Source organism: Gossypium hirsutum, chromosome D12 (genome assembly GCF_007990345.1).
Source record: "Gossypium hirsutum isolate 1008001.06 chromosome D12, Gossypium_hirsutum_v2.1, whole genome shotgun sequence".
NCBI classification, from domain to species: Eukaryota; Viridiplantae; Streptophyta; class Magnoliopsida; order Malvales; family Malvaceae; genus Gossypium; species Gossypium hirsutum.
In genome coordinates this window covers 1,765,389-1,785,203 of record NC_053448.1, presented here as the reverse complement: position 1 = coordinate 1,785,203, position 19,815 = coordinate 1,765,389, and the positions used below count along the sequence as shown (strand labels likewise).

The 19,815-nt window shown below is 31.3% G+C and overlaps 2 protein-coding genes and 1 long non-coding RNA gene across 3 annotated transcripts; 1 reads left to right on the top strand and 2 right to left on the bottom strand.

Annotated features, from left to right (window-relative positions):
- Positions 1-662: 662 nt before the first annotated feature.
- Positions 663-3,298, bottom strand: LOC107929258 (probable serine/threonine-protein kinase PIX13). The gene is made up of 6 exons (XM_016860631.2): positions 2,942-3,298; positions 2,248-2,582; positions 2,012-2,147; positions 1,760-1,902; positions 1,472-1,595; positions 663-1,363 (listed from the first exon to the last, which is right to left on the bottom strand). The coding sequence occupies exons 1-6, from the start codon at positions 2,994-2,996 to the stop codon at positions 957-959; spliced, it is 1,200 nt and encodes a 399-aa protein (XP_016716120.1). The 5' UTR covers positions 2,997-3,298; the 3' UTR covers positions 663-956.
- A 3,106-nt stretch (positions 3,299-6,404) lies between these two features.
- Positions 6,405-11,761, bottom strand: LOC107929268 (uncharacterized). Its single transcript, XM_016860649.2, has 9 exons — positions 11,213-11,761; positions 10,589-10,634; positions 10,408-10,486; positions 10,254-10,299; positions 10,083-10,181; positions 8,892-8,960; positions 8,465-8,813; positions 8,198-8,346; positions 6,405-7,761 (listed from the first exon to the last, which is right to left on the bottom strand). Exons 1-9 carry the CDS (start codon positions 11,657-11,659, stop codon positions 6,754-6,756), a joined length of 2,292 nt encoding a protein of 763 aa, XP_016716138.1. The 5' UTR covers positions 11,660-11,761; the 3' UTR covers positions 6,405-6,753.
- A 5,226-nt stretch (positions 11,762-16,987) lies between these two features.
- On the top strand, positions 16,988-18,855 carry LOC107929284 (uncharacterized). Its single transcript, XR_001692774.2, has 2 exons — positions 16,988-17,491; positions 18,633-18,855. It is a non-coding gene; the product is annotated as an uncharacterized lncRNA (long non-coding RNA).
- Positions 18,856-19,815: the final 960 nt, after the last annotated feature.

The following is a 19,815-nucleotide window of genomic DNA, read 5'->3' as shown; positions in this document are numbered from 1 at the left end:
TGTATATTTATGTTCAAGGTGTAACCTTTATACGTATGTTGCAGTTAAATAAATTGCATAAAGTCACTATACAAGTGATCACCCGAAGTGATGAAATGCATTAGACATTGCGTAACTTAATATTATCAGTCAGATTGTAATTGAATTTGATTATGGGTCGGGTTGATTTCGGGCCAAAGTCAATATAAAATTTTAATTCCATTTTCTAGGTTTAGTTCGATTCGGAAAATAAGTTTAAAAATTTGTCTAAGGTCAATCCATATTAAAAAAACTAAACTCGAGACAAACTCGGCTCGACTATCATAATTCATTTTAGATTATTATTATTTGTATATAAAAATAAATTTTAAAAATATAATGCATCAAATATATTAAAAATATTAAAATAAATATTTCTCAACAAATTGAAAATATAAAAAAAGAAAGTATAAGCATGAGATTTGGGTTGGGGCAGGTCGGGCCTGGACCAAAAAGTTTTATCCGAGGCTCGGTCCGTTTAAAAAACGGGTCTTGTTTTTTGTCCAAATTCATTTTTCGGGCTTATATTTTTACCGAAATCCTCTCACTTTTCTAGCAGACCTTCGAGTCTACACAAATAGCTTAATCCTTGATCAGGTCTACTAGTTATCGGATTTCATTTGGAATGGAAGATGCACAGCGTAAAAATGTAATATTCTAGGCTGGACTTATCATCGGGATCACATTACAACATTTGGTTTTTATCTCTACTGTTTGTGATCAATAAATATAGGGATTTGTGGTGTCAAACAGCGCAGTACTGTAGGTAAAACTATTCTAACCAAGTTATCAAGCACAACTTGCTATACTTACTGAAACAAGTGCTATTTAAATAAACTCCTAGACTCTTGAACAAAATAAGGAAATGGGAGATGTTTGAGAAACAATCGGCACCTTAATATTGAGACCTGCAACCAATTTTGCATAGATGAAGTAAGTTATCTCACCCCATGCTTTGGAGCAAGTGGAGAACGATGGCGCAATGACTGCTTGCCGTGTCTGCGAGCAGAACGATTTCTTGGCTCTTTTGGGTTTTCGTTGATTGACTTAATCTGTTCCAAAGTCTCTACAACTTCTTTCATTGATGGGCGGTTCTTAGGTTCAGGTACAAGGCATTTTAAAGCAAGCTGGGCTATTTGAAATGCAGCTTTGGGAGGATATTTTCCATCCAGTCCTTGGTCCATTATGTTGTTTAACTTTCTTCTATCAGATAAATATGGTTTTGCCCAGTCCACCAGATTACATTGTCCACTTGGACGGTTCGGGTCAAGCGCTCGCAAGCCTGTTAATATCTCAACTAAAACAACACCAAAACCGTACACATCGCTCTTTACGTATAAATGTCCTGTTTAATCAGCAAGGTAAGCAAATCATGAGAAGAGCAAAGTAGGCTTTCTTAAATTGGCTCAGAAAGGCAACTTATGAAAGCACCCAAAAATTGAATGAAGATTACCTGTAGCCACATATTCTGGAGCTGCATAACCACATGTACCCATGATCCTTGTTGTTACATGTGATTGGCTAGCTGATGGACCAAATTTGGCCAACCCAAAATCCGATATCTTGGCAGTGTAGGACTGTAATGTGTAACAACAGTAAAACTATATATATTAGTTTTATGTACTTGATATGTTTTGAAGGAGAATGATGCAAGTCATCAGCATTTAATCCCAAAAATAAAGGCTATCCTGCTAGTGTACATCTGTTATTACCAAATATTGAGGCTTGTACAGAAACTTACGCCATCAAGTAGTATATTGGAGGCTTTGAAATCTCTGTAAATTACTTGGTTGTTTGCAGTGTGCAAGAAACATAAGCCCTTTGCTGCTCCTATCACTATCTTAAGCCGTATATTCCAATCAAGCGATTGAACGGTACAACCCCCTGGAGAATGAAAACAGTAAAGAATGAAGTTAACTCATTGGATATAAGAGATGGAAAGTGTGCACACATAAATAGAAGCTCAAACGAAAAGTCAGATGCATAAACTTACTTCCGAATAGATGGTTTTCCAAGCTACCCTTCTGCATAAACTCATACACCAGAAGAAGCTCTTTATCCTCCCAACAGTATCCCAGCAGCCTTACAAGATGTGGATGTGACAATTTTTCTAAGAAATTCACCTCACACTGCACCAATAAGTAGAAGTCAAAAGCACGTATTAAGATGACATGGTACAACAAATTTTCTCAATAGGTTAATTCGTTCTCAAGACGGATGAAAAATGACCTGCCATTCCTCGAATCCTTGCAAGCTCTCTGGGTTCAACTTTTTAACAGCAACAAGGGTTCCACTTCCACTCTTCCCTGATGCTTTCTCATCAAGCCAACCTTTGAAGACTTTACCGAAACCTCCTTCACCAAGTACCATGTCAGGCCTAAAACTCTTAGTTGCAGACTTCAGTTCTGCAAAACTGAAGATCCTTAGGTTAGGAGTGGGCAAGATGTGGTCATTTGGAGAAGACTCATCGCCACTGGAAGCCGAGAACACGCTGTCCCCAGACATGTTACTGCCCCTAGATGTTGCAGTAGAGGATGCTGTGTTGCTGGTTGTTTGAGATATCACTATTGCAATCACAGATTTTAAATGTACTTAATAAATGTTAATTGTAAATTTTTCAAACATATGAGGACTTATAACAATACAGCAAATAGAACACAGCACAATACAACAGTCTGTAATGATCACAAAGACACAAACACAAGTCAACGGTCAAAATACCATACAAAGCCAGCAGCGAGAACTGGGTTTTTGGCGATGATTACAGAAAAGAACATGGATTGTTGGTCAACTAAAATTGAAAACTAAACTGAACCCACTTAACAAAATCAGGCAATCTAATTATAAAACTATACAACAATCTTTGGGTTTTTTTTTTTTTTCAAAAATAAAGTTTGGGAATCAATATGTTCTGAAGGGTCACCTGAACTGAGATGAGCAGTGGTGCTTGGTGTTGGACAACCCCAGCAAATCCCCATCTTCAAAGTACGTCTTTTCCTTTCCTTTTTCACTTCACTTTGTCTTCTTGTTGGAGCATAACCAGACACATAAATCAGCTGTTTTTTTCCTTCTGCAGATGCCAGAGAATATATATATATATATCAACAAGTTGTTGATTAAAAATTTCAACTTTCTTGAACCTTTGTTCTCAATTCAAATAGCAATGGAAAAGGGTTACTACGTTATCTTTTTCTTTGACTATATTTTTAGAAAATTCGGCTTCAATTCTCTGTTTCCGTATTCCACTATCTGAGCATGTAAAGTTATGCACTAATGATGGGTGCAATATGATTTGATAATGTAGTATTGTTTCATAATAATAAGATTTGTGCATGCGTTAGGCTAATTACCAAATAAGACAAGACTAAGTCGAACATCGTTGGTATGTTAGCTGGTAATAAGTAGACAACGTTTTATATCATGGGTCAACTGCCGTGTCTTGGAAAAGAAGTCAGTCAAGATAATATATATATATATCATTATTCAAGGACTTCAATTTTCCAAAGACAAATTCAAAGACTTCACATTTATTGACTTGATTAGTAGTAGTTTGGTACATCAACTAAAAAACCTTAATCATTGCTTTTATGCTACTATTTGGAAGTCCTTTTCTTCAACAACCTAGTAATTAAAATTTAACTAAAAATACATTTTCAGCGATGGTTCAAATAATGTATATGTGTAGTACAGCTCATCATGCCGGGTTCGACTAAACTAAAAATTTAATCTGCTTTTTTAAGTTCGGGTTTAGTCTAAAAAATGAGTTTAAAATTTTATTTAAGCTCAGTCCGAATAAAAATATTAAAATATGAACTCAGTCCACCCATATTAAATTTTTTATATAAAAATAAATTTAAAAAATATAACACATCAAATAAAATAAAAACATTAAAATAATTGTTTTCCAAGAAATGGAAAAAAATTTTAAAAAAATTATACTTAAATAACACTAAGATAGGTGCAACTTAGCAAGTAAATACCTCTAAAATAGTAGCAAAATTAATAATGAGTAATAGTTATACAATATTCAAATAATAACAACAATATAATAATAATAATATAATAGCAAAATGATAGCAAAACAATGAAAAATTTTGGGGCAAAACAGTAAAAAACAATAACATATTTTCTTTTTGCAAATTCGGGTCGAGCCAAGCCGGGCCTAGGCAAAAAAAAGGGTTACTCAAGGCTCGACCTGTTTAGAAAACGGGTCTTACTTTTGTCCAATCCCATTTTTCAGGCCTATATTTTTACCCAAATCATCTCACTTTTCGAGCGAGCTTTCAACTCAACCAATGATTAGGTCTAACATGTAGAGAAAGCAACTACGTAATTAACGCATTAACCAACATAGCACGATCATGAGACTTGGATTCGTAGTTAAGCTTATTAGCTTGTAGAAGGGTGAAGGAAGTTTGAGTAAAAAAAAGGTATTCATGAATTGGGTCGGGTCAAGTTCGAATTAAACTTAAGCATAATATTAACATATTTTATACTTGTTCAGATGTGGTTGGACCTAAAATTCTGTTCAAGCATACTCATATTAGTAAATTGCTAACCCAAGGATATTTTAAGATTTAATTTTTAATTTTTAAAAAATCATATTATTTTAAATTTTAAATTTAATATTTTTTTCATTTATTAAAATAGTTAAACGTTAAAGACGAAATTTGCAATTAAACCAAAAAAAGAAATTTGTAGTTTCGATTAAGCCAAAACTTTCATTGATTGAAACAGCTAATGTACCCCTCGAGTTATGATAATCTACAAAATTTGTGTATAAAATGTATTTTTATAAATCCTTTTCTTTCTCGAAAGTTATCCATGTTTAAAATTTTAATTAAAAAATTATATAAAATTATAATTAAAATAATATTTTTTTTCATATTAAAATAACTTATTTAAAAATATTTTATTAATTATATTATTAAAATATTAATCATATAAAAATATAAACAGTGTTGGGTGTTTTTCTGTATGTCTTCTTAGATGTGACATAGTAAGTAGGTTTCCATGCATTATAACATGTATCATATCTTAGGGTTAAGATGTGTATACTTGAAGTGGTTTCGCATACACAGGGTTCACACCATGTATAGGCAAACTCATATTACGTATTACGCGTCCTCATATTGAACTCACGAATGTGCGAACACTACATATGTGCAAACCCATACAAAATACATATATGATATTATGGTCAAAGTTTTGCATCAACATCTCAAGTTTAAACCTTATTAATATAATTTTACTGGCAATCCACTTTGTATTAAATAGTTTAGATTTGAATCTCGAAAAGTTGGATCCCACTTTTTTTCTTTGACATCATTTTTTGGTCAACCTTGAAGTACCATTCCTTTTCATACTACCAAGAAAGTAGGTTATAAAGTTAATTTTATTTTATTTCTAAATTTTAAATGTTTAAATTATATTTTTAAACCATCTATGTTATATTAATTAAATTATTCTATTATTAAAATTATTAATTTAATCGTTAAATAGTATGTCAATAAAAAAATAAAATATTATTGCATAACTTATAAAATTGAAACTAAAATTAAAGGGAAAAAAAAGAGTGAATGATAAAATTTATAAAAATTTTGAAAATCTTAAAAACAAGATTTTTATAATATTCATTTTCCTCTAAAATTTTCATTTTAAATTATGTCATATAAGAAGTGACTCTCATATAACGATTTTAGTAATGGAATTACCTTAAATTTAACAAGGACAAAAGTTGTAATTTGATAATAGCAAACACAATTAGCACAACTCAAACCCAAGCCACAGCTGAGGCAATGAACACCCTTAACCATCAAGTCATCACATGAGATTCATAAAAATTTCAATTTTAATCCTTATGCTACACTTAAATTTTAAATTATATAATAAGGAGCTCAAATTTTAATCCGCGTGACTCTTATTTTATTTCTTTCTCTTTTTTAGATATATCAAAAAGCGAATGATAGTATATCTAAGCAACCAAAGGTTAATAGGAGAACATGAAACAAGTCAAGTACTTAAAATCATAGTCTATGCAAGCCACAGCAATTCAATATGCATTTACATAAGCAAGGAAATAAATTTCAATGAAATTAGTATGATGATGAAATTCAATTTAATGGTAACTTTATGCATTTATCAAGTTTCATACATAAAGTATGATGTTTTAGCTACCCAGTGAAAGTAAATACTTAGTTCTTGAATGGTAATGCATTGATTTTGTAGCATAAGACTTAATTTTATATTATTGAAATTCTGTAAATGTGTAATTCATCCTGGCATGAATGGATACAATAATAGACGCAACATGGAAAAGAAAATCAAGACACAGTACAAGACATGTCATGATGAAACAATACGAACAGGACAAATATTTCAAAATGTATAAAATATAAATTGTTAACATATCATAAATCATCTTAAACATCATTATAACACGATACAATACACAAATTGTTGAGTCTAATATATTGTTCTATGCTGTCCATGGCATTCATGTTCATTGTCAAATACAGCCTGTTCATCTTCATCTAGGAATGAATTAAAGACTACAATCATGGCTTCCAATGAAACCACTTTTGCTTATGTGCCTAGGAATTAGAATACACTGATCTGTACAACAATAATCTATAAGCTTCAGCAGATCCCATTCAACTGGACCTGCTTTGCACCTCACCATTCTAAGGTTAACTTAATTGAAAGAGAAAAAATAGTTAATGATATCGATTATGCTCAGAGCTGCAAAGCTAAATCTGGGTGAGCTGGATCGGCTCGACTTGAACTTGGTGACCCGGGTGACTGAAATCTGATATTAAGATCTGGGGGAACTGAATCTGGTTTCTGTTTTGGTGACAAGCTTGAATCTGGTTTTTGTTGTGGTGAAAACATGGACTCCAGTTTCTGATGCGGAGATAATTCTTCCCACAATGGTGGTGGATGAATCCTTGATCTCGGGGTTGCCACTGTCTCGCACCTGGAATTTGGTGATGGAGAGCTGGGATTCATTGTGCATGAATTTTCTGATAATTTAGGGTCGTTTGGGTTCGAGTTTGCGGTTGCTGGATGCGCGAAGTTAGTTGCATTCCTCGAGACAGTGTCAAGCCTCTGAGATGACTGGAAACTGAACCCAGGAGGCCTGGCAGTCCCAATTAGTTTCGCCATGTGAGCTGGGAGGTTAAAGCCATAAGCACCATTATTATATCCATTCATGCCAGGATGAATAGGGAAGGGAGGCCTCGGTTGGCCTGCTCCTGCACTGCTGTTTGTCATGTTAAAACCAGTATTGGAAAATCCCTCACTGGCTTCAGTCTTTTGATTCCATGATTCCGGAGATCTTTTAGCAGCTAAAAGGGATGATGTAGTAGTGGCAGAAGCAGGTATAGGTTTACTTGAATGACCACCTGAGACGGATTGGACGGAAGGAACATGCTTCTCAGACAAATTATCTGCTTCAGGCTTGTCAGATTGCTTATCTTCTCGGGTTTCCGGGGCATAAGGTTCAGTGGAAGAGTATGAATTTTGACCAAATGTCTTCTGGCCTGGTGGAAGCGAGAGAGAAGGTAGCTGTAAAGGTCTGGGTACCGGAATATCATTTTCCCCAACCCATCCAGGACCAAAATTTACTGCAGCTGGCAAACACTTTTCTATCCTTTTAGAAGCAATTTTCCAGGCAACTGGACCAAGGTTTGCAGCAAATCGAGCTAGACTTCGTGTGTAACCATGCTCGTAGTATACCCCCACCTGCTTCAAATGGAAAAGAAGATATTAAACAAACACAGGCCAAACCTGGGATCCCCCCCCCCTCCTTCTGCTCCACCAGAAAGGATAGAGCAGCAAATCATATGGGCAGTTGTAAACAGTGTAAATGCAGTTTCCCAATCCGCATTCAGAAAACTGATGTAATTGGAAATTGTGAATCATACAGTTCACTACTTTTCTCTTTCTTTTTTATCGTTTATGATATCCTCAGATCCCAACAAACACGCAAAAACACACACTTCCACCGCCTAGGGAAGAAAATAAGTAGCATAGCCATGTTACCATTCTGAAATTATATGGCCTAGACATATTCTGAAGTTTCATTTCATCATTAATGTTTCAAACTTATAGCACCGAGGAGCTTCAGTATTCTACTCGATAAATTTAAATGATTATCATACATATATAGGATACGTACAGTCAGTAGCTGCTTCCTCTCTCCATTAAAAGTATTCAGAACGGATGCCTCTCGTGCAGCAGATGATGGATTATAAGTGTTACGTCTATTCTCATCCAGCACAAAATGCTTTTTTCCATGCTTCATCATATAACCTACTAAAACAGAACCTGCAAGAAAAGACGAATGCTTCAACAACATGGGATATATAACAAGGGTGAGAACTAATGAGAACAATAAGAGAAGCAACCCAAAAAGGAGAAAGTTCTAAGACTGTTTTACCTATACCTTCATCATTTCTGTCAGATTTGTTTTCAGTGAATGAGCCTGAATAAACATCATTGTGAGAACCATAAAATTTTCCAGACGAATCTGCAAAATTAGACTTGTCAGAAGCAAGAGGTCCTCTCCTCATATCATGATTGGACCATAGGGCATTCTCTTGACCAGTAGCAGGGGTGGCATCTGAGGCAAATTCTGAAGCAGCACGCTCCAAGGAAGGTCTGCCTGGCGGCTTTTTGAAATGTTTGGTTGGAGGTCTACCTCTCCTAATCACCTTTGGCTCTGCTTCATTATCATCACTATCTTGCCGTAAATTATCAAAGTTCTTTTTTGCTAGCTCTTGTATAGATCGTGCCTGATAACAAAATAAAATCTTCAGAAATAACATAAAGTTAACCTCAAATATAAATTAGAAGTAGGTTCCTGACCATACCTGTCGAAAATATATAGTATCAGGAGCATTATACTGCATCGCATTTGAACATATGAGGAAAACGTCGTTCTGCAAGATAACAAAAGGAAACATCTATTCACAATATGCCAAAGTTTTAGCTTCTAATCGAGAAAAAACCAAAGCATCAATCACGGATGGCTGATTAGCCAGCTTACGCCTTTAAAAAAATAGAAGCATCATCTCTTAAATTTCAAATGAAGTATTAAAATTGCTTCAGCAAAAGTTTATTTGAAGTAACAAAACAAAGTGAATATCTGAAAGACATTTTTCCTTTCTTTTGTTTTTATCAGCTCGGCAAGCTTTGTACGTAAACTATAGAAATCACCAAAAACACTGCCATCAATGGATGGCCAAAAAAAGAAGAAAACTAAATAAAAACATGTTCAGCTTTCATCCTTTTCCTTTTTCACACTCCATATGTCGCATCTATTATGAGAACAAAGAAATGATACCTAAAGTGAAGCAGGCAAGTTTAAGAAAATGACTAATAACAACAACATAACACCCACGAGTTTCTTGCATTCGCATAAGCATGCCTTTTTATAACCAAAAGACGGTGAACATTATAGCATATGCATTAAATGCAACCCGATACTATCAAGTAATTTAAAAACATGGCAATAACAGAATTTTGTTTGTTTGCCCTGCATTCAGGTTAAAAATGAAAATCTTCCAGCATGCTGAATTGCTTCTATCACCTTAAAGGAGTTCACCATCAATGAAGGCAACGAACCATACAATAAACATGACGCAGAAAGACAAAGAAACACATCCCAAACCACATATGTGCAAAACAGGATTCACATTAAGCCCACTTGTTATGCTAATTGCCTTAAATTTATCTCTGAGAAGAGAGAAAATATTAGTGTATTTACACTTACTAGTTTAGATTACCATCCATCACCTAGCAAATTAATAAGATCTCAAAGTTTTTGGAATAACTACTATTACGGAATCATGAAACATATAGGAAGCACAATATCGATACAAATACAACACCGTCTTTTCCAACTGCCCTGTCTACCAAGTCCAAACTCGGAAAGCCAGTGCAGGATTGAACAAGAAAAAGGAATCCAGCTAAGAAGACAACAAAATCAGCAAGGTGCTAAGATAATAAAAAACTGTAGAAGATAGGAGGCAAAAGAACAAATGACGAATATGTTAACCAACCTCAAACTGTTCTAAGTTGGCATAAGCACCACTAGCAAGTTTTTTCCTAATAGTTCCAAAATCCATAGGATGCTCGATGACTTCATGATAGTCTGGCAGCTGCATAAGTGAAACATAAACCAAATAAGAAAAAGAAAGCTTAACAACAACAAAGATATTTGCAGATCATACCTCTTCAGGATCCACGGGCTCCGAAAACACGCCATAAGTGTCCTTCCTGCAAGTATTCAGTTTCAAAAGCAGCACAATTGAGACAAGTGGTCATCAAAAAGCTACATGTAATGTAAGAAATCAAACCAAATATCATAGGAGCTTATTGAAATACTTCTGAAGCCTGTCTAGAATGAACAATAACAGCTTTTTGTCCGGAAAAGCCGTTGAGGGTCCAGAATCCAACTGACCACCTACACATATTGACATTGACAATGGTTCATAATAAATAACCTAAAAGCTTAAAATTTCCTACAAAAAGAATTAAGCAAATGGGTATCGGATCATAAGCAAACCTTGGCTATTACTTGCGGGGTTTGCACCAGAAACAGACTTATCTTCCTGAAAGTAAATCACAAATATAAAAAAGAGTACTACAATTAGTATATGAACAATTAACTGGCTTTATTTCCTTAAGTGGCTGAGGAACCACCAGGCAAAGTAGCTATGAAAAAGCAAAGTAGCATAGCATTCAAACTTCAATGTCCCAAAAAAGGCAAAATACAGTTACAATAACTGAAAAAGAAAGGACAAAATCAAACTTTTAATAAACTATCACAGTCAAAATAATTATTATTTTTTCTCTGTGAGTACAGACCCCAATTAACAAAATAAATATATTTTATTTTATTTTTTGTAAAAAACAAAAATAAGAAAAAGGGAATCACAAAAATTCAAGGTAGAAATTAAAAAGAAGAAAAAAATAAAAGTCAAAACCCACAAATTTACTCAAAATTGTAGAAAACCCCACCAACTCTCCGGCCCGAAATTCAAGGAATCTTAATTCCGTCAAAAAAAATAATTGGCGCTTTTTTTTCAAAAATCCGTTAAAATAGCCAAAACTAAAATGAAAAATACCTAAAGTTATAAGCTTTTTTTCGTTTTAATTTTTCCATAGAAAACTTAAAACTTTTGCAAACCTTTTTGGAATCAGCAATTCCGGATCCGTCCCCGATTGAATTGATTTTCCTCTTCTTGTGACTCGAACCCACGTTACTGTCCTCGCGATTCGAATCGGAGCCGCGGGATTCGGAATTAACCGGCGATTTTTGCTGCGAGGAAGGCAACTTGAGAACGAGCTTCATCTTCTTCTCCCGTCGTTTTTTTCGGGCCAATTCATGCTCCCCCTGCTCTTGTTCTTCTTCTTCGTCGGCGTCGTCGTCATCGTCATTCCGATGCCGGCGGGTTGATCGACGGAGAGAAGTGGCAGTGGCAGAGTCGTAATTAAGAGTAATTTGAGGGGTAGAATCATTAATTTTGGTGTTGTGTTGATTTTGCTGTTGTTCTTTAAGGTTCCGTTTTTGGAGATCTAAAAGAGAAGGTCTCCCTTTCTTCTTCTTCTGCTTCTTCTCCACTATCTTACTCATAGTTTTTTTTTTTTTTTGGTTCTTGGGCCTTTTCTTTTCTTTTTCCCCCCTCGCTCTTTCTCTCTTTTTTTTCCTACATAGAAATAAACCCAAAAGAATACAAAAATGGTGCACAATGCATTGTCTTTGGTCTTTTACCCATTTCTTTTCCCACGACCTTTCGGGATTGGCACGTGAAGTTCACGCGAGACAGATTTGGGTGAACACGTGTCGAGACAGGATAGGTAGATGAGCCCCTTTGAGTTGAGAGTGGAGCTCAACGACAAGTCAACAAAAACAACACCGAAAGATGGTGCTTTTTGTAAAAAAGTAAATATTTTCTCCTTGCAATTTTGTTACGCCTTGTTTGTTTTGTTCTGATTGGGGTCCTAAGAAAATAGTGGGTCTGTTGATTCAACAATGCTTGATTTGTATTTCATCAACTGTGATCTGTTTTCTATACTTGGTTCCGAGTTGTGACTGCAGTTTCCTGTCGATTGCCTTGTCCATTCTATTGAAACAAGCAGTAATTATTGGAGATTTATGGCCTCTCCAATTTCATCCTTCCGTGCAATTCAGGGGAGTTGGTATTTAAGATCATTTTCTTTTTTATTTTCACTACGTGAGGGAAAAAGGCTGAAATTAATTTTTTTACTCCACTTCGCCTTGTTTTTATTATTATTACTGGGTTTAGGTTGATTTGGATGGATAATGAGTTTAATTTCAATGAGATTAAAAATAGTTGTAATGTTGAAATATTGTATGTTCAAATAGAAAATTACATCAAATAATATATTTTTTTCTTATATAGTTATTTATTTTATGTAATAATTGAATTGATTTATTTTTCCTTTATATTATACAAATAATATGTATTAATTGATTAATTATATAATAAACTTGATTTATTATGTTAGATTAAAAACTATTTTAAACCTTTTAAATAGAAAGATAGTGGAAAGTAAACATGGGTCACGCTATCCATCTAGATCTAAAAGCCCACTTGAAATTTGAAAGGTTTTAGGTAAAAATATTAGGTCTATAAATGGATTTGTACCAAAAATATTAAGTCCATTTAAAATATGGGTTAATCTCAAGCTTGAACATTCAATGCCTGAGCTCGACTCGGCCCATTTTTAAGTTTATAATATTTTATATATTATGTAATTTATAACATATAAAAAAATAAGTTTATACTAAATATATAATACTACTATAATATAAACATTAAAATAATATTAAGATGACAATTTTAAATTAATATAATATAAATATTTTTACAAAAATAATATGTGCAAGCCTAAAATGGGTTTAGGTAGCCTTGGACAAAATTTTAAGCCTATATTTCGGGCTGGGTCGAGCTTCAATAAGTATAAAATATGTTAATATCGTGCTTAGACCTAATCTAACCTATGAACATCTCTAGTGAGAAGTAGGAGTGAGTACTCAATCGAATCGGGTGACAAAATTTTGAGTTAATCAAGTTGACGAGTCTTATTTTATCATCTTAACTCGATTTGAAATTGTTTCGAATCAAGTCAAATCAAATTGAGAGAAATTGTTCGAGTTAAATTTAAAAATTAAACATATCAAATTAAAATCTTATTACAGTATAATTAATTTCATGTTAGAACACATAAAATTGAAACCATATGTATTTGAAATTTTTTTTAAAGCAAAATAATAATAATAATAATAAATATTTTAGTATGAAAAACTTGAATCATTAATTAACTTATTTAGGTCCCAAAATTATTATTCTAGAAAATTTTAAATTTTTTATATATTTTTTAGAAATTTTTTATATATTTTTTAGAAATTTTTATATATTTTTTTGAAATTATAAATTTTGGAGTTTTTATAAATATTTTGAATTTTTTGTAACTTTTGTTGTGAGAAAGATCAATTTGGTCATTTTCAAAACTTCATAGGGAGCAAAAAGATATTTACATCAATATGTTATTCGAATTGTAAAATTCAACTTTATTCTAATTCGAAATTCGAATTATTTATTCGAATTGACTTGAATAATTTGAATAACTCAATTCAATTAACTTAAAATTTAAAAAAAATTTAATTTTTTTAATTTAAATCGAATTTTACACACTCTAATCAACAATGATGAAATGAGATTTTTAATCTTGATGGGATGTAAAAGCTCCACTCGCCAACGGATGCTGTGGCACGGTAAGAGGAGTTCTAGCGTGGCACCATTTTCAGCGTGATTGAGTTCAAAAGTGCATCAATGCTCTCTGATTCAAGCATCAAACGTTACGATACTCTAACGTTGATTAAAACCTCGATAAGGTTAGGCTGGATGGTATGACTAGAAGGCACACTAACCTATTACAAGATTCCAATTATTCATAACGAAAGAAATGAAATGAAATAAATTAGAAAACATCTCAAACATAATTTTTACCCCACACTCAATATCTAAGTAATTTAAAAGTATGATTGAATTATTTTAAAAACGAAAAATTAAAATATGTCACATTCAGTATCGAGGCATGATAGACGTCGCACACTTGTGAGATTGAATCTCACAAATGTGCAAGGCTATCACTAATTAACTAAAATTTTAAGTAAATTAAAATATTTAATATAAAAAATTATAGATTCGTAATCTCACAAAAATTCATAAACTTCTTTAAAAATAACATTAAAAATTACAATTTAAACTTGATTAACAAATTTGAAAGTTAAAAAAAATAATTGGAAATTTTTTGAATTTTCTAAAAAAAACATCATGTTTAAAATTGTCACTCTCGAAACTTCTCACATTCGCGAGTAAGGTTAGAACCTGCAAAAATATTAAAAGAGGGAGTGAGTTTAACTACTCAGTAAGCAATCCGTAATAAATAGTTCAAAGCATATTCCATGTCAAAACTATATTAAAGACAAATTAATAATTTCCAATATACCCATAGACAAAAAAATAACTCCTTTTCTTATTGTTATGGCCACCATTAATCTCGGTGTCAAATGTCAAAAACTATAATTAATCTCAGTGTCAATGGGTCAAAAACAAAAACCACAATTAACCCAGTGACACTGGGTTGGAACAAAAACCAAAATTCACCCCAATAGCAATTGGTCAAAAACCGTTATTCTAAATAGGTGGCACAATTGAAACTAGTTTTTAAGCACAAAGTACATGTCGACATAACTAATATTTAAACCCCATTAGCAGGGTTGGAACATAGATCAGGAACAAATTTAGAATAAAGAATAAAAATTACCCATAATTAGACTTGATCATGGACCAGCCGGACCCAGAGGCTCGTACAAAAAGTTGGAAGGTTTGGACATGGGCTTGGGCAAAAAATGAGGCCCGTTTTTTAAATAGAAAAGGCATTAGGTAAGCTTTTTTTTTGCCCGGCCCAACTCAAATTTACAAAAAAAAAACCTACTACTATTTCCACTATTTTGGTGTTGCTTTGCCATTGTTTTGCTGCCATTTTACTATTATATTGCTATTATATTGTTGTTATTGTTTGAATTTTGTATAGTTCATTTTTTATTATTATTTTAGAGACATTTGCGTGCTAAGTTGCAGCATAAATATTAGATATTTTTAATTTATTTTTAATTGTTGGGAAACATTTATTTTAATATTTTTAATTATTTAATATATTATATTTTTAAATTTATTTTTTATAAAAATAATAATATAAAAAAAATTAATACGAACGGACCAGACTCAAATTTTAGCATTTTTATTTAGGATAGACTTAAGCAAAATTTTAGACCTATTTTGTGGGCTAGACTCGAGTCTAAAATTATGTTTAGGCCTGACCCAGCTCATGATCACCTCTAGGCCCACAATGTCTCAAATATATATACTAAACATGCATCATATACAAGTACATATTTCGATATTATACCATCTCAAAACATATTATATATGTTCCAAAACGATATTCGAAAGGCACAAGAATACCAAAACACAGTTTGATAACATAATTCTCAAAAATATCATACTAGCATGCTTAACTTGATTTTCATAAAACATGTACTAAAATGTAACATATCACTGATATAATATAAAACATTAAAGGCTAAATTTTGGCAAATTAAACACGAAAGGGATGTCAAGCTACTTACATGTCTACTAAACCAACACATGAGCAATGATTTTCACAAAATTCCAAGTAGCCTAAAATTTAAGAATGTAACTTGAAAATTAGAGTTGATCAACAAATCAAAGGATAAGGTCTTACCGAGAAACTATTGACTTCGCAAAAAAAAAAGTTTAATTTACTTTTTTTAATTTTTAATATATTTTTATTATTTTGATTTTCAAAATTTTCACTACTTTTTAAATTTTTTTTGATAATTTTTCAAGTTTTCATAATGCTTAATATTATTTACAGTTTTTTCATAAATTTTATTTTTTAAATACTTTTACAATTTTGTATTGTATTTTTTTGAACTTTTATAAATTTCTATAATCTTTTAAATAAGTTTCACATTTTTTTTTTACTTTTAATGATTTTTTTTACATTGGCCAGTCAACAACCCATCAACGATCAACAACCATATTATTAGTGTTGATGATTATGGGTCAAAACTTTTATCGAAACAAAAATTCGAGTACTAAAATGAGAAAAAAAAGAAGTTTAGATACTAATATGAAAAAATGAATGTAACTCAAGAGTGAAATAGTAAATAAAGCCTTTAAAGGAAGCCAAACTAGTACACAATGAGTCAGTTCTTCATTACTTAAAAAAAATACTTCTGACTCCAAAAGCACTTTTGAAAGAAAAGTTGTGAAGAACAAGCGGCTTTTGGCTGAAATTTTGAAAAGCACTTCTGAAAATGAATTAAAAATGAGAAGCTAAAAATTTTAGCTTTTCCTCTTCCAAAAGTACTTTTGGTGCTTAATTACTTTTTCACCCTCCAATAACATAATATTTTTCCTTTTTTTTCTTGGTGTTTAATTACAATTGTGTTAAAATCATTAATTAAAAATAAAAAATATTTTTTAAAATACTAATTACAAATATTTAATGGTTATATTTAAATATTTAAAATATAGTTTATATATTCTAATTAAATTTTATAAATAATTATTATTTATTGCTTAAAAATATTTACAATTTATATTTTATATATTAAAATATTAACAACAAGTTATAATAATTTTTTTATATTATTACTAAAATATAATAATATTAACTAATTTAAATATTATTTAAATGCATATTTGTTACTTGATAATAACATATCTAAAATAAATATTTTATTTTTTAAAAATACTTTTTGACAATAATACTAGACACTCAAATTTTAAATCAAATTTTTTAAAAACATTTCTTAAAAAGTATTTTTCCACAAAGCATTTTCAAAAGTGAAGAACTGCAAAAGTATAGCCTAAATCGACGAGTCCACCACCAAACTTATGTTTGGTTGCTTGTAATGACCTATTACAGCCTGCATTGAATCAGGGTTTATTCCAAGAAGAGGTTGCATAACCATTCCCTTCCCCCATCACTGAATATCCATTCAACCCGGTGGAATAGGGAGATTTTTTTTCTCATTTTCATTTTTTTCCCTCACCTTTACCCAAAAGATGAAGACGATGTAACTAGAACCATCATCGTTCTCCCTTGATCTCACTAGTAACTTTCTTTCCTTTCAATCTCTACGCTTCCCTTTTTTTTCCTTTGGTTGCGGAGGGAACCTAGGTGAATTGATTGAAGGCATCATCCTCCATTCTTTCTTCTTTTTCTTCACGTTTTCCTTTTATTCCTAGATTCTCTCATCAATCTCTCACCTCTCCAAACTCCATTCAGATCAAACCCAACAAGAAAACCAACTTTTTAGGGATTGCTCTGTCACTTTATGATGGTATTTTCCTCTCTTTGTTCTTGGATTTGATTAATGAGTTTCTTATTATTAATTTTCATCAGATTTCATAACTTGGTTTGGGACTTGAACTCTCTCCAAAATTTGATTCTTTTCCATTGTGTTATGTTTTCAAGGAAAGTTCTCACTGCCTTTGTTTTCTTCAAGTTAATAATTTAAACTAATACTGGTTGTATTAGAACCATGGAACTGTCTGGTATCTTGAACAAATCAGGTAATAATCGGATAATGCTCCAAAAAGAGGGTGATCTGCTATAGGTTTTGATATGATATGAAGCTAATCTAAAAGTTTTGTTATGGAAGTGGATAAAAGTGGATCCACCTTCCATTTTTTATGTTGGAAGGTCTCAATTTCCCCATTTTTATACATCATTATCATTATTAGCTGGGTTATTCACAAGAAGGTTTCTGGTTTTTTTTTTTAAATTGAATCCTGCAAATGTTACAATGAAGTTATTATCAAGGAATTGCTATGATTTATCTTGTATTTTTGTTTTCATTGTTAGAACCTTACACCATGTTTAATAATTTAAACCAACTGGTTGTATTAATCGAATTATTGAACCACAATATTAGAAGCTTACACCATGTTTAATGTTTCCTGTACTATCAACTATTGTCAAATTTTAGCTCAAATCAGTTCTTTGCTCTCTTTCTGAAGCCAAAATGATTTATGCATGAAGTTTCAAGACTAATTGCATTTTTAAGCAAAACATATAAAAAAAAGTTCATTGTTCAATTGCATAAACTTATGGGTTAATTTCCTAGTGTAAGTTGTTGAGTAGTTGCTAATTGTTCATTTGCTCTTATCTCCATTTCACTTAAAAAAGTTCATGTACTACTACTGTTTCGATCTACCTCCTTTGGACCCTTGTTATAGAGTAACTTGATGCATACTAATGTGAAGGAATTTTGAACAATTTGAGATTTGTTATTGACTGGTGGGCTCCTTTTTAGCTGAGTGAAACTATTATTTGCAAGTGTTTTATTAAGGTTGGATATAAGGTTATCTTTTTGTATTGGAGGTGAATTTCGTTTTTGTTGATTGTTTATTTGTATGGTTGGTTATTTTTTGTTTGTGTTCAATGGATGTTTGTATTGATTCTTCAACTTGTGTGTGTAGGGGAACGTACCAGTCGTATTGCAGGTCTCTTCCCGAGGATCCTTTGCTGGAATGCTTTGAGCTCTCGAAATTATACATTTTTAGTGGAATCTTTCTCTTTGTTTTATAATTTGACACTGGTCATGACTCAAATGCATTAAATTGGCTTTGGATAAGTTATTTTGTATCGCATGAGTTATTGAATTACTTCATTAAAGAATAGAAATGTGCTTTTTTGGGTCTATTTGTTTCACTGAAAATGATTTCTGTAAAATAACTTACTTTTTGAAAAAATTAATATTTTCTGGTGTTTGGATGAATTTGTGTAAAATATTTTCTGCTGTTTAACAAATTTCTTTAAAAAGATTTCATAAGAGTTGTTTTCAATGAAACAAACCTACATTTGAGGTTTTCTTATCTTTTCATTGTTTAATTGAGTTTATTTTTATATCTATAAATTTATATTTTACATTGTTTTTGTATATATTAAAAATATTTTGTTAAATTTAAATTTATTACGACGTCATTTTTAATTATATGACTACTAAGTGTGTATTTTTTATTTAAAATGTGGCATCAACAAAATTGAACAAAAAAATTAATAATGTAAACAATTGGATTTGATTTTTAAATTTGAAAAGTAAAGGGGCTAAAGTCTTGAAAATAAAAGTATAGAGATTAAATTGCTAATTTGTAAATAGTACATAGACTTATGACATATTTTAATCTTTATACTACAAAAATATTTATTATTAATATATTTATAATTGTAATAAATATTTATTATTGAAGTATTAATATTGAATATTTTCAATAATATGTGAAGAATATTATTTAAAATTATTATTTTAAAATTTATTATTAAAATAAAATTGAAATATTAAATAATTTTAATAAATTATATTTATTATATTAATAATTTATTATATGACTAAATATAAATAATTAAATATGTATGTTTAATAATATTGAAAAATATAATATTTTAAATTTTTTAAAAAATAAAATTTATTATCAATATAATAATATTAAACTTGATTTAAGTTAATTTTTATATAAAAATAAAATTACCTATAGATGAGCTATTTTCTGGAAAATGACTTACGATTTTCAAAATGGTAAGTCATTTTACAAGAAAATAGACTTATTTTGCGTTGACTTGTAAGTTATTTTTTGTTGACCAAGTTATTTTTTGCTAAACAAA

What these genes read in the sequence shown, in the direction of transcription:
- LOC107929258 (XM_016860631.2), bottom strand. Translation starts at nt 2,996, where the DNA reads ATGGGGATTTGCTGGGGTTGTCCAACACCAAGCACCACTGCTCATCTC. An exon ending in GGAAAACCATCTATTCGGAA is followed by an intron (nt 1,903 to 2,011) that starts GTAAGTTTATGC and finishes TTCATTCTCCAG; the next exon opens with GGGGTTGTACCGTTCAATCG. An exon ending in TCCAGAATATGTGGCTACAG is followed by an intron (nt 1,364 to 1,471) that starts GTAATCTTCATT and finishes CTGATTAAACAG; the next exon opens with GACATTTATACGTAAAGAGC.
- LOC107929268 (XM_016860649.2), bottom strand. Translation starts at nt 11,659, where the DNA reads ATGAGTAAGATAGTGGAGAAGAAGCAGAAGAAGAAGAAAGGGAGACCT. An exon ending in CCCCGCAAGTAATAGCCAAG is followed by an intron (nt 10,487 to 10,588) that starts GTTTGCTTATGA and finishes CAATATGTGTAG; the next exon opens with GTGGTCAGTTGGATTCTGGA. An exon ending in ATCTGACAGAAATGATGAAG is followed by an intron (nt 8,347 to 8,464) that starts GTATAGGTAAAA and finishes CTTTTCTTGCAG; the next exon opens with GTTCTGTTTTAGTAGGTTAT.